Raw genomic sequence first — 15,028 nt, 5'->3', positions numbered from 1 at the left:
CTTTTACGTCATTGACGGCCAGCTGATACCATTGATAACGCAGGCAGAGCGCCTTTCTTACCACTATCTGTAGCAGCAGCATGACAATGATAGAGATACGGACTGACCAGATCGTAGGCAAGCGTACGTGCACACGTGAATGTGTTGATAAAGCTTCAGCTTTATTTTTGGACGATCCCTTTTGGGGATACTTTCACTTTCGCAACATTTCGCCTGACTAGCGCCAGACACGTCATCTGATGATAGCATTCCTTGGCACAATGCCAAGAATATTGTCACTCATAGACGCCGACGTGTCTGACGCTAGTGATGCGAAATCTCGCGAAAGTGAATGTATCGCCGAGAGCGGTCATCCGAGAATATGGCACTTTTTTTAGCCACTCGTGGAATAGTCACTTGTTTTGTGGTGAATTTGGATATTTCCGACTCCGGATTCCGACTTTTGGGTTGTGTCCGTCGAGCCTGAATTATCGGTCGGCGACGTATAGGTAACGCAAGTTCAGTTTATGGAGCCACTTTAGTCATGCATGCTGTGCACATCTGCAGACCACTGCGGCCATACACACGTAATGCGCGGTCGCTAATTTTAGCTGATTGCGGCCTAAGATCGTGCTTTTTTTATCAGGACAGCGCAGGAAATCTCGTTTGGCGCATTTGGCACAGGTGTGGAAGCACTGCCTACAGGTTCCAATTATGTTGTGTAACAAATAGATGAGAATGCCCATTCAATTCTTGGCCAGTTTAATGTAAGGATTGTTTTCACTCGATTCTATTGTTGTCTTGTCATTCGCCATTTGCAGCCGGCTGATCCCAGTGGTAATAATGTGAGAAAGTCACTGAGACCACTGAGAAAGCGTGAAAAAGAATAACATTGGAATAAAATCGTTACATTATGCCAGCCTTTGTTGTCACAGCCTCACATTGGTGGCACACATACTTTTGTGCCACAGTGTGCACTGCTTGCAGGTGGCATGCGAATGCCAACCCAGTTGTACTACTCTGTGCTCATAGTTTTGGCAAACCTCCTCCCGTAGAGCTTTCTGCGTACGAAATGGCAGCGATAATCTGAGCCCTCGTGATTTTCTAGAGAAACAGTGTTGACTTTTGAAAGGCTAAATTAGGCAAGCAGTTCTAGATTTATCTGGTACCTCCTGTCATGTGTAACATGTTCAGTTTGTATAAAATCACAAAGTTTGTTTCAAATTAGATGGAAAAACACACACATAAGAAACTGAATGAAGTGGACAGGCCTCTAGCCGTGACACAAGGAGCGACATTACAGTATGCACATGCCAGTAATGGGAGGGGTAGGTGGTGACACTTTGAGGCTGTGTGTCCAACTGCAACATTATTTTTTATGTTCTTTTGTCGTATCACTATCGGTGGAAAAGCTAATAAAACAAGGTTGCTTTAGGAAGGCAATGTTGCTACAACACCTTTAGCCAACAGATGCGTTAAATGCAATCGCTCGTGATGATAGCTGTTGCATACGCGTGGCTTAATGGACAGCTTCACAACATGTGAGCACTAGCACTGCCACAGCTATGCCACGGATGTCCTGACGGGCAGGAGTTGGAGCTTGTGTGTCAATATCACCAAATTGTATACGGAGCGCTTTTTTCCTTCTAAGAAAGTTGAAATGTGTGTCCTTTTGTGAACATAGCCAAGGTTTATAAACTTGGTCTTGCTGTGCAGTTTGATGTGCAATTATGACAAGGAAAGCCGCTGCACAACTGAGAATGGCTACATAGTATTTAGATGCTTAGTAACCACATAATTGGGAATGAGTCATGCATATTTTTAACTCTGAATGGATTACGCCCATAGGCAACCGACACGAATTCTGGGCTTGTGAATTGCCGTTTCTGATCTAGCCAAGAGTTTCTAGTGTGTGCAGGTAGTTTTGTAGTTTTGTCTGTAGTTTTGTCTTTTTGCATACACAACTTTTTGTTGAAGCCAGGCTTGTGGAGGCATGAACGTCTATATGCAGCATATTGTATGCCATTTGAGTACATTGATGCCAAAGTGTGCTTGTGTTTCTTTGAGGGGTTAAAAGAAAAAATAATGCATGCAGTATGTTTATGCAGTTATATAATTGGCCGTCTAGTCGCCATACTTAGCAATTTTTATGCTATTGTTTCTCTAATGCGGGGATGTGTGGTATTTCTTTAATGTGGTATTTTGCTGCTGTTGCGCAGGGAAAGATAGCAGAACTTGCTGTATTCAATCTTTGGCTCCTTTAGAATACAGTGTCATCCCTCTTTGCCGATAAAAAGACTAACTAGGCCCAAAGGTATTCCCTTTCAGTTGGAGCAGTGCAGATAGCAATGGTCGGCCTATTGCTTACTTTTTCTTCCTTCTGTGGTGCACTTGTGGTAACCCTTCAGAGTTGGCGCCTAACTAAGGTGTCCTAGAGTGACAAAGCAGCAGTGACAGGATGGTCAGGACACTTTAACCACAGCTGCTACCCCATTTGCAAGAAAATTGAAGGGGTGTGCATGCATGCGCAAGCTTTTGCTCAAGAATAACTCGTGATCGGGAACAATTGCGCATTCACGGGCATAGGTGGGGCTTAATAGAGGGGTCTCGGGAGCCAAGTGAGCGATCTTTTATGTAAGACACCAGGGGGGGCTTCATGCTGCAAGCAGCGGAATAATATTTGGCTCGCACGTTTACGACAGTATTGTCTGCAGATCATGATTGTTTTCTTTCAGTGTTCAAGAAGTGTTGCAGTACCCCTTTAAAGAATGCAGAACGAGTCCAGTTCATTGTTTTTAACATGTTGAGATGTTTAACTGACCTGTTGCTTGGCTGTTCGTTCTTCTAAGAGGTAACGCATTGTCATGCTTGTTTTGTACCTCTCTTATGGCGTATGCATTCTTTGAGGGAAACAAAGAGTAAAATGTGTTTGTGTATGTGTGCAGGACCTGAAAGGCCTGATGGCCAGCAAGATCAAGACATTCCAGTCTCAGGTGAAGGAGTTCCGTCAGAAATGTGGCAGCCAGGTCGTCGGTGAAGTCACCATTGACATGGTGCGTTTGCTGAGGTTTTTTACTCTAGGCAGCGGCCTGTTGCTACTATGGGTCCATGGGACAAGCAACTTGTTCCTGAAAAAAAAATGCCTGCTGTGACAGCATGTGTAGCTTAGGGCATTGACAGAAGTAGCCAATGGCTACAGTATGTTTCGTTTTCAAGAACTTCATGAAAAATTATTCTGCAAAGGAAGAGTATATAGTAGCAAAAAACCGTTGTCATGCTCAAGGCTAGTGTACAATACATCTAACTGTGGCTCTCATGTATTTGGTTTCTTGTAAACAAGGCCCTCAGACTGGGTGCTGGAACATCAATATATATATATATATATATATATATATAGTTTATTCTGTGTTTGTTGGCTAGTGTGATTAAAGACCATAAGAAATGGCTTGGCTTGGTGAAGTTTAATGTGGGCAAAAACTGAATGTGGGGTGTAATTGCAGTTTTTTTACGTGGGCGGCCCTTTATTTTTCTGAACTGGTGCTGCTACTCAGACTTCTGATGGGCCTTGGCTACTCAATTCTAGCTCAAGGCTTTAATAACATTTGAGACAAGCCAGGCAGGTTTGCTGTGGTTTCCTTTTGGGTTGCCAACATCGATGGGTGTGTGAAAGAATAGGGATACTAAAAAAAATGGTGAAATGGAAGGTCCAGTTTGATGCTTTTCTTTATTATTGCAGCCAAGGCTAAGGTCAGAGTGATGGCATGCAGTATTGTCCATGTAAAGTGCACATCAGACAGGAAAGCCAAGAGCTTTAGGGGTATTATTGTGGACAGTGACAGATTCCATCATGTTTGAGTTATGAGCCATCAGAGAAAGTGTAGCCATCCCCAATCGTAATGACAAGGTTGTAAATTTGACAAAATGGGGTTCTTTGACAGTGTCCAGAATGGGTGTCCCTGCACACACACGTATTGCTTGCTTCTCCCCGAAGTCGGGCTTCCTGCCCCAAAACTTCCTTGACGAGGGGTGAGCTGCGAGTTTCATCGTGCCACTTCATTGTGTGTTGTGCCGTCACTGCAGATCTACGGTGGCATGCGGGGCATCAAGGGCCTGGTGACTGAGACGTCGCATCTGGACCCCGAGGAGGGCATTGCCTTCCGCGACTACTCGATCCCTCAGATCCGCAAGCTGCTGCCCAAGGCGCCCGGTGGCGAAGAGCCCCTTCCTGAGGGCCTCTTCTGGCTCCTGCTCACAGGCGATATCCCCACACCCGAACAGGTTCGTTGCTCCCTCGGCACGTATTTCAGTTGGCTCTGAAGTACACGCTGCTTTTGTTGCCGTTTGCTTTGTCCATGTCATGTTATCGTTTCAGGCGAGCTGTATACCGACAGAGACGGCACTCCGTGAAAAGGTTAAGCACGTTAAAGACACTGACCACGCTAGGTCTCTGACCAAGTACTTTACCGAATATCCAGAAAATCAAATAGATATTTGATTTGCGAATTGGATTATTAAAATATTTGCTATTAGATTCGTATTCGAACATCCCTAGTTTGAAGTCCAGGGTGGGCATTGAACTAGCAATAGCTGTCCACCGTGCATGAGTGTATTCAGCATACTTCATGCTAGAGCACTGTTTTGTTTGCAATAAGACACTGGCAATAATTGTTCCAATTGCGGGCAAGATTTCCTATAATAAGTTGATTACTGGCTTGCATGGAAGCAACTGTTATTTGTTTTTCCTCTGTCATGCACATTGCACATTTTATTGCGATAGCAATTATATGGGCACCCCAGGCGTATTTCCCCCGTTGTCATCGGCGTCACTGTAATGTTCCGTACAAAGTCCAAGTGCAATAACATTGTGGCCACGCACTGTATGCTGTGGGTGCGAGTGAAAGCGTGTAAGAGAGAACCAAGGATGGTGGCTCTATCTCTCGTGCGCAAGGGAAGAAAGTGGGGAGGAAGCGCGTCGTCTTCCATTGGGGGCGTGCCAGGCACCGAGGGGGGGGGGGGGGGGGCGTTTACTCTGGTGGGGGCTGCATATGGCGCGGCTGAGCGCGGTCGCACAGGCCCTATCTTGAAAGTGATTTGAGGTGGGTCTAGGCGCACCGAAGGCTGATAGCTTTGTGTGTGCTTTGTTCTCACCGCTTGGTTCACCTTGAAGCGACGGGCAGCAAGGAGTGCAATTCACTCTCCGGCGTTGCTGCTTTTCTTCACTTTGGCATCTTGACAGCTAGTGTCCACGGTAGTTGAGTGAGACGTGTTCATGTTTGCCTGTGTACTCGTGTTACTTCTTAATTACTGTGTTGCCTCATTTAAGACACATTTTTCCATGAACTTCTGTGGCTGTCAGCAGCATTGAATGGAGTTGAGTCTTTGAAGTGTGTTGAAAGGCTCATTGCCCTGTTTGCAGGTGAAATGGGTGTCCAAGGCGTGGGCGCAGCAGGCGGACCTGCCCTCGCACGTGGTGACCATGCTGAACAACTTCCCCTCGCACGTACACCCCATGTCCCAGCTGAGCTGCGCCATCACTGCCTGCAACACCGAGAGCAAGTTTGTGCAGGCCTACAACAAGGGCGTGCCCAAGACCACCTACTGGGAGGTGAGCACATTGAGATGCAGCTTCTGTGCCCATCCAAAGTATAAACATCATAGGGCCATGAAGAAAGTAACACACAAAACCAAAAATATTTCATGAACGTCGAAGCTTATCAGATTGCGAAGAAATAGAGTAAAAGGGTGACCGATTGAAAAAAAAAATGGGGAAAGAGGAAAACTCGGAAGATGGAGATTTTTTCCTACTGCCTTCACCTCACATCCCTTCCAATAGGTGTCAGAAGGGATTTTTTCCCTCTGGTTTTCCTCTAAGTTAACTTATGCATTATCATTATTTTCATAATTAAATTTATATGTTAGATATTTTTTTCATTTTTGTTAGGTTTGTATCAGCTTTCTCTTTTTTTTTTTATTCCCACATTCCCTCTTTTTACTTCCTCTTAAAGCTAATTGTGGGGCAGGCGACAAAAAGTTTTTTTTTTTTATATTACAGTAAGACCTTGTTAATTCGGATTTCACTGGACCAAAAAGAATGTTCAAATTAACCAAGTGTTGAATTATGGAGGATATCGGGAAAGCAATAAACAAATGCTTACTGCGTCAACACATTTTTATTTTCTGAATTACATAATCGGCAAAGCTTGTTTCCATTTTGACAGAAGCAGTCAGCAAGCTGCAATTCTCTTCATCTGATGACTGATTAGCTCTCGCATCGACAAAGGCCTCGTGTGACTTTCTTCACAGCACGGCTGTGGCACGCATGTTCATTTGAGACATGCTTTTCACTTTTCACTACTGTGCGCACTTCCGAATGATTTTTTCGCCAGTTAAGCTGGTGACTAACAGATTGTTCATTGCAATGTAGCCGGCGCTTTTCATCTTCAACAGCTTCCGCTATGCTTGTGACATTGCGTGCACAGCCATTGCACTGAGTCAAAGCGAACTAGTGTTTGCTGCAACCGCTGCTGATGAAACCGCGGTCACTTTTGACGCAGTCATGGACGGTGCAGTCCTGAAGGCACGCAGTCTATACGCGCACCGAGCCACAACGAAACTGTTTATCACAACTGCTGTGGACAAAATTGTGTTCGCTATCAACATGATCATGGATGGCGACGATGCAGTTATTAAGGCACGTGGCCAACATGGTGTTATGCGCTGCAGTAAATTCAATAAAGGCTATAAATGCATGATATGCTCCGGCATTCACATACAATTTCTGCTGATGACGATGGCAGCGTGGACTCCACCACTTCGTTTCACTTGGATGCTTGCGCCACTCTTGCTCTTTTGCGGCGTTCCGTGCTCGCCAAGTCCGAATTAACCGGCGTGCGGTGAAATACATCTGAATTAACGAAAGTTTCATTAGATTAAATTATGCATACGTCTGTTGGGACCAATCCGAATTATCAGATTTTTTAAAATAATGACGGGTTACTGCAGCATGATGTCAAACCGAAAAAAAAAAAGAAAAGCTGCGCCACTCGGGCAGGCTGCTACAACTATTAGGTTAGTAGCACTTGAAGTTCTCAAACTCTATGGAACTCGTAAGAACTCGTGCCTGTGCACTGGTTGTTTGGTGAAAGTGACAGCCGTTTAAATGTTTCATCTGACTCCAAGCATGTGTAGCACCACCATGTATCGTATTTATTCAAATATAAGGCAAGGTTTTCCCCAGAATTTCTGGCCTCAAGTCACCCCCCGTCTTGTACGCGAATTCTGCCTTTAGGTGCGGCTTCACAGCAGCGCAAATTTTGCCTTGAGGCGCATACACACTAGCGGGAAAACGCGCACGGTGCGCCGGCGCCAGCAAAATGCAGCTGCGGCAGGGCGGCCACACCAACTGGTGGCGCACCGCTGCGGCGGTCACGGAACTATCAGTCAGCTCCGTCTGATGCGTGCAGACGATAGTGCGAAACCAGTTTCCGGCTGACACCGGACGCGAATACAAAACGAGCGGTCGGGCGGGTGCACATGAAACCAGTTTCCCGCATACACGTCACGGAAGCAGTTGCTCTCATTGGTCTCCTTCATTCGCGGCACGTGGCAAACCACGAAAAATCGGTTCAGGAGCGATCCCTCAGTGGCAAGAAAAACCTGCTTCACAGCTGCTCGCACGGCGCGCGTTTTGCTGCTAGTGTGTACCTTTACAGTGTGCTAGTGTGTGCCTTTAGTGTGGCTTTACGGCAGTGCACTTGTGTGTACCTTTACAGTGTGCTAGTGTGTACCTGCTAGTGTGTGCCTTTAGTGTGGCTTTACGGCAGCGCACTTCATGGTGCCGTGAAGCCACACTATAAACGGAAATTCGCACTGCTGTGAAGCCACACCTAAAGGCAAAATTCGCATATAACCCACACTCCGCATGTTGAAGCTCCTTCTCCCCCCATTTCACAGTCGCCATTTTGCATTTTGGTTGAGTTAGTAATTCAGTATTTCAGGCGATCCCCGTCAAGCCTCGATAATCCGTCGGCTACTCTGTATCGCTTTGTGTTCGTGTGTATACTCAAGTTTTGTTTCTTCGGCCCATCCCAATTGCACCCTAGCTTTGTAATCATGATTGCCTTATAACTGAATAAATATCGTAATTGCACGTAATGTGTTGTAATCGGCATTTGCCTGTTCACATTTTAATTTATGCTGATGGTTGGTCTTCTGTGTTTTTTTTTTTTATTTACCTGATGGCGGTGACCCAGTAGCATGGTGTTCAGCTTCTGAGCACAAGGTTGTGGGTTGAATTCTCAGCCCTGCAGTACAGCATCTCTCAGTCCCAGCTGATAATGGTATTCGGTGCACATTTTCACTGAGTATGGCATTGTTGCACTGTAGACAGCGTACGTGTTACCATGATGCAAGCCACCATATTTTAGAGATGATGGAAAAATAAATTTGTCGCACTTTTGCGACCAAGAGAAGTTATGCTTCCTTCTCACAAATTGATGCTTGCGAAAGACTGTTTGCGCCTCACCGTTTCTTCCCTCTTTGCATGTGCAGCACACGTTTGATGACACAATGGCTCTGCTGGCGAAGCTGCCCCCGATTGCGGCGACTATCTACCGCAACCTGTTCCGGGACGGCAGTAGCATCGGTGCCATTGACGTGTCCAAGGACTGGTCGGCCAACTTCACCGCCATGCTGGGTTACGATGACCCAAGCTTTACCGAGCTCATGCGCCTCTACCTCACCATCCACAGGTGCTTGGAGGGACACCTTGTCAGACTTTGGGGAAGCGTACAGTCAACGTCTGGTTTTTCGGACTCCTTGGGGGCTGCGAAAACATCCGGAAAATCGGGCAGTCCTAACAAATCATTGCATGCCTTTTACTGCCCCCAATGGCTCAAATCGCCTCAGGCATGTCCAAAATAACTTGAGGCCTGCCAGTACACTTACTACGCGGATCAGGTGCTCATACTGTGATAGGAGGCAGCGGGTGCACACTTGTATAATTCAGGAAACATACCATGTCACGTGACAATTACCCCTTCCCACTCTTGGTATGCTTCACTGCAATACTTTGTGTATGCTTCACCCTGGAACATTGCTGTATTAAGGCAAAGCCGACTTTTGGGAACAGGCACTATACAACGCTCATGCTTTCCGAGCTTAGAAGCCATTCGCAGGGATTACAAAGGCAGAGTCGGCGCCATTGCCAACAGCGGCGAATTGTTTCTATGAAAAACACGGCACCGAACAGCGAAAAGCTTGGGAGCGAACGTCGAAGCAGCTAGGCCTAGCGTTGCTGTGGTGAGGGCACGGAGAAAGAATAACAGGAGGCGAAACTCGGGGCCGGCGCCAGCGCGAGCACTGGTCGTGATAATGTCACGCTGGGAGAGGAGGAGACGCGCTGGTGGTGAACGTCGGCGCAGCGCCCCTTGCGGCGACGGAAGGAACTACTTCTCTCGTGGTCGCAGCGGCGCGCGCATGGCCGCAGTAGCCGCGGTCTCCGACGGCGCCCGGCGTCGTCTGCTACTGTCGGATACCGCCCAAAACGTTTTGCTCCAGCGCGGTTTGCAATCCGGGGATAGAAGACCTGTAGACCGTGTTAGTAGGATATTTTTTATAGATTATTATTTAGGATCACATGCTATTTATGTGGCAATAAGACCAAGAAACTTTAAAGATCAGACGATCTGCGATAGTAGCCAAGGCGGCGCACTGGCATCAAGCCGTCGCGTGCGAGCAGACGACAAGAGCCAACTGGAGGCGTTGCAAGAGCGCGCTCGCCGCGCCACGGATCCACTGCATCGCTTCGACAAACCATCACGTGACCATACGTTATGCGTCCGGCGTTCTGTAGGGGGCGCTGTCACGACGTCCGCCGCCGCATGGTAGGTCCTGTGCTCCTGTGTGACATTATGACGACGCGGGAAGGAGCCGAGTTGCGCCTCCTGTATTCTTTCTCCGTGGGTGAGGGCTATGGATACCAGCGGATCTGCATGTGGGAGCGCCAGTTTGAGGCGGCGAGATAATCAAAATGGCGGCAGTGGTGGCTTCGATTATTGCCGTTTCGGACCTGCGGTGTTGGCAAAAAGTCTGGAAAATCGGACGCGAAGGTTTTTTTTCCATCCGAAATTTTGGACGTTCTTTTACATTGACTCTATGGGGTACGCGGTGGTGCCGCGAAGGCGTCCGAATTATCGGGCATATCCGAAAAATCGTTGTCTGGAAAATCGGTCATTGACTGTAATGGCTTTAAAACGCCTGATGCTACTACTCTGAATGTTATTTGCACATTACCACACGAGTAATTAACGGCATTAAAGCTTTAATTTTAAATGACCTTAAAACTGTGATACAATTGTTTTTATAATGTTTATATCAATACAGTATTCTTTAATTCAATTTGTCCGAAGGTCCCACCCGGCACTCGTACATTACTATAGGTACTAACATTCGTTATATTAATCCTGAAATTAGCTTTCACTGTTTAATTCAAACTTGGCTGGTAAGCATGCTTGCGCCTGAGCCCAAATGGTGACCTCAATGGTGACTCCAGTAGCGGCTGCATCTGTCTTGGCGGTGCTTAGGGTACAGTGAATGCGTTGAACACACATCGTCTCTCACTGAAGGCTCCTTCTCGGCCTGCCCCAGGATGATTTTGAAGCAGAAGCGGCAGCCCACAATGAATTACTACTGTATTTAATAGGAGTGTGCAAATGTAGTCGAACCCACTTATAACATTATTCAGGTGCCACAAAAATTCCATTGTTATAACCGACAATTGTTATAACCAGGTTGCATGAAAAAAAATCAAAATTGGGGCATGGCAGAGCTGTTGTGAGAAAACTATAATGGCGGGGAGGCCACTGCCCTTCCCCACCACCTTCCTCCATCTGGTTGCTGATTGTTTTGACTTGTTTAACTGTTTAACTCTACTTCCTGCGTGCTCAGATCGCATGTAGCAAGCCACGGCTGTCGGCATTCAAGAATGGCACTGCTATAACAACTGCAATGCAGGGCCAGTTGGCGGCAAGTGACATGCGAGCTCCGCCGAGGCATCGCTTTGGTGGCCTCAAAAGGGGCCTTTTAAAAAATGCGAGAAGGTCGCTGCGGCAGCCTCTCATTTGGAGAAATCAAAAAGAAATGCTGGGGTGAGATCGACACAGCACAGCACGTCCCTCACGAAAACGACGGCCCAGAGGGACTAAATCATGTGCAGGAACTCCTGCGAGGACTACGTTGAGGCAGCCTGTCCTACCGCGTCATCGCTGCCATTGTCACTGTCGCCATCACTATCCAATGCAAGCACGTTCGCGACGATTGCCTCTGAAGCACTTCGTTTCCGAATACGTAGCAGTGCGCTTTCTTTTCACCGGCAATGTCGTGCATTGCCGGTGATCAGTGGGCGGATCAGCCATCTTCTTCTAACTGTTCTGTATTTATCTCCTCTTCTATTATGCATTCAAACCAATCATCTTGCTTTATTTCATGCATTAATGTTTCGGCGGTGAGTCAAACGAGGCCTGGAACGACTTCTACGTATCCAACAATGACGAACACGAGCGGCCAAATCCGTCGGCAGGAATGCGCAGAATAAGGGTCCAGCAAGACACCAGCGCCCAGCGCTGTCTGCTGTCAATGCAGTTGGCGTGGTCCATTTGTGTTTCGGAAGGTGGGCCAGCCTAGAGCTATGGGCGCAGCCCATTCGTGTTTGGAAGGGTAGAAGGGCGACGGGAGCGAGGCGTGTGAGGCTGGCGATGCGGAGAAGGCTGGAAAACAGCGCGCAGCGGCATGCAGCTGCTCGAATTTCTTTATTCTTTTCAAGGATTTCGCATGCCATTCCCTTTTGGCACGGACACCCATTTGCCAGACTTCATTGTTATAACCGATAAGGCCACACGGGCACGCACAATCTAGGGTCTCTTATGTAAATGCAGCTTCGGATAGGCGTCCTCATTCCAGAATGCCTTGAGCTCGGGCCGCGTCCTGGGCCCTCGCAATCAGCCGTTGCTGCATTGTAGTAAGCGAGTTATTTCACCATGGAAAACATACAAAATTTGACAAGACAGCAGCTTCTCATTGTTATAACCTATGCAGTATAGACCACTTATAACGTAACCGCTTATAGTGCAGGGCCGGATATAGTACGGTCTTTTTAGACGCCCATTAATTTTCCCATAGAAATCCATGTATACGCATACCGCTTACAGTGCAGCCGCGTGAGACGAAATACCTGTTATAATGCGGCTTCCGCGGGCAAATCTCGCCGACAAGGGCGGCAGCGAGCACGCTTCTCAACAAGGTGCGCGCTGCCGGCCGGCGTATGCATTATTCAATGCAATCAAACTCTCGTTAATTCGGACTTATTTGGCTGCACATTGGTTAATTTGGACTACTTTCGGACCTCGGTGAGCGAGGAGCGTAGCAAATGTGCGACGAAAAAGAGCAAGAACGGCGCTAGCGTCCAACCGAAACGAAGCGGCGGAGTCCGCATCGCCACAGCCATCAGCTGAAGTCGTACGTGAATTACAGCAACGCCGGAACGCTTCGAGCCTAATTGTGTCTTTAAAGCCTGTATTCTTGCGTTTACCGCCATGCATAACAGCGCGCTGGCCGCGGGCTTTCGTAACTGCGTAGTCATCCACGATCGCGTCGATAGCGGCCGCGGTTGTCTCCGCAGCGGTTGCGACGAACAGTGGTTTCGTTTTTACTCGGTACGCGTGTCGGCCGCGTGCTTAAAAAACTGCATAGTCGCCATCGATGATCGCATAGATAGCGACCGCGGTTTCGACTGCAGTTGCTGCAGCGAATGGTAGTTAATTCGTCCAGACTCGGTGCGTGCATCGGGCGCGTGCCTTCAGCGCTGCAAAGTCGCCGTTCATAATCGCGTCGATAGCGGTCACGTTTCTTTCCGCAGCGGTTGCCGGCAAACAGTTGTTTCATTTTGACTCTGTGCATAGCTGTCGAGCTTGAAGAACACCGGCTACATCGCAATTGTGTTTTCGCCAGCTCACTGGTGAAAACGTAATCGCGATGTGCACGCGATACTACAAAGCGTGTCTACATGCTTGATTTACATGTTTTGAATACGTGCAGGGCTTGAAATTCGTTGTTTTGGTTATAGTGCGGTACCGCTTATAGTGCAGATATTCGCGACTCCGGCGACTTACGTTATAAGCGCTCTACTCTGTATATTGTTAAAACCGGTGTTGTTATAAGTACCAAATTGTAGATTTTGAATCAAATATCGAATGAAGAAAAAGAAGCCGAATATCGAATACCGTATTTACTCGATTCTAACGCGCCCTCGATTGTAACGCGCACCCGCTTTCCATGACAAAAAAAAAATCCTTTACAGTACTGCGCACCTCATGCTTTCAAACAGAAATAAAACTATCTCTCATTTGGAAAAACGCATTTATTGCTGATGCACTGAAGTTGCAATGAATAAAAAAAAGTCAGTTTCACCCGAAAGGCAAAGCATCGAATGCGATAACAAATTAGTAGACCGCTATACGAAGTAAGAATAGCAGTTTTATCAGCCGTATAAACTTGCAAACATTCACTTACTAAATAAGTTAACAAGCACGGTGTCACGCGCGCACAAGCAAACATGCACACATCTCGCTCATTGACCACGGAAATTCGCTGCTAAACGCTGGAGTGACGAAGCGCGGTGAGCGAACTGACCTTCGTGCTAGCATGCCTCTCGTTTCAACGCAACCTATAAACGGCGAAAACATAGTGCACGGCGGACTTTCCCTGTCGCATATCGCTTTCAAGATAGGGCCAAGGCGTTGGTATCACCGAAGTGGATCGTCGCAGAAAATGTCGTGCTTCGGTTCACTGAAACCCTTCCGCGTTGCTTTGCTGGCGAAAATCCTCTCCTCCTGTTTGCGCCAGTCCCGCACGCAAGTTTTGGATTCTCCGAACGCCCGTGATGTGGCCCGATTTCCGTCCGTCTCCGCACACATGATCACTTTCCTTTTAAATGCGGCATCATGATGAACTCGGCACTTCATGCTGGTAGAGCAGACGCAGAAAACGGGAACAAAGACGGTAGACTAATGCCTCACCACGTGTACTGCAACACATGGAGGAAGCTACGGCAGCTAGGCTAGAGTGTAGCTAGGCTCGACGCATGTGCGAGGTGGTCATCTTGAAATGCCGACAGCTATATGGTAACGCAGATTTAGAGTCATACTCGATTCCAACATGCATGCAATTTTTGGACCTGTTTTATCGAAAAAAATGTGCGTTAGATTCGAGTAAATATGGTACAGCGGAACCTACTTAAACGATTCCAGATACAGTGGAACCTCGATGATACGATCACGGCTAATTCGAATTTTCGGATGATACGAATTTTTCTGTGGTCCCGGCCAAGCCCCATTACTTTGTAACGTGCTAGAAAACGGTTGTTACGATTAGATTTTCGACCCGCGTCGGTTGATACGAATAAATGCCGCCCCACTCGACGGCCGCGAAAGAGAACAGCGCGCAGTCACGCGCTTTCTCCCTTTCTCTTTTGGTGCGGACGCGACGCCGGACAGCGCGGAGGCTGCGAATGGGCGCGAAGAGTTCGAAGCGGTGGCGCTTTTGTTGCTTTTGCTCCTTTTCCGCGTGCCATCAGGCGGAGTGGCTGCCGTGCTTCGGGCCGCGTTCTTTTTTGCGCCATTTTGCATAGTCGCAGCGAGCTATGTCTACCGAGATACGATCTCAGCTGATTCACGCGGCCGTACGCCGAGGCGTGGGAGCCTCCGTTGGCGCATCTTCCGTCGGCTGCGTTATTGGTGCCGATGGCACAGGGCGATTGTGGGTTTCACTGCTGGAGTCACACGGTGCAAGATAGCGCGGTGCAAGGTTGCGCTCGTTCAGTCGGGTGCTCCTTTGCTTCTCCCGCTAATCGCCGTATTTTTCTTGCCGTAGGAGGCTTGTGCGTCCGTATTCCGAAGGCGTGCTTCGTCCAAAGTTTATTCGCCAACGAGCGACGATCCATCACTAACCGGGGAGTTCTCGGTAATCCGAATTCTGTGTGTCAAGTGAAGACGCC

The 15,028-nt window shown here is 47.8% G+C and overlaps 1 protein-coding gene across 3 annotated transcripts in view; it reads left to right on the top strand.

Annotated features, from left to right (window-relative positions):
• LOC119441672 (probable citrate synthase 2, mitochondrial) overlaps positions 1–15,028 on the top strand; it is a 58,277-nt gene that overhangs the window by 25,156 nt on the left and 18,093 nt on the right. For all 3 annotated transcript variants that reach the window (XM_037706265.2, XM_049661519.1, XM_049661518.1), the window contains exons 3-6: positions 2,925–3,032; positions 4,060–4,257; positions 5,396–5,584; positions 8,530–8,729. In XM_037706265.2, the coding sequence (XP_037562193.1) occupies positions 2,925–3,032; positions 4,060–4,257; positions 5,396–5,584; positions 8,530–8,729 (695 nt within the window). The remainder of the gene's footprint in view (positions 1–2,924; positions 3,033–4,059; positions 4,258–5,395; positions 5,585–8,529; positions 8,730–15,028) is intronic.

This window comes from Dermacentor silvarum, chromosome 2 (assembly GCF_013339745.2).
Source record: "Dermacentor silvarum isolate Dsil-2018 chromosome 2, BIME_Dsil_1.4, whole genome shotgun sequence".
Classification (NCBI taxonomy): Eukaryota; Metazoa; Arthropoda; class Arachnida; order Ixodida; family Ixodidae; genus Dermacentor; species Dermacentor silvarum.
The sequence above is the reverse complement of the archived record's forward strand: the minus strand, read 5'-3'. Positions and strand labels throughout refer to the sequence as shown.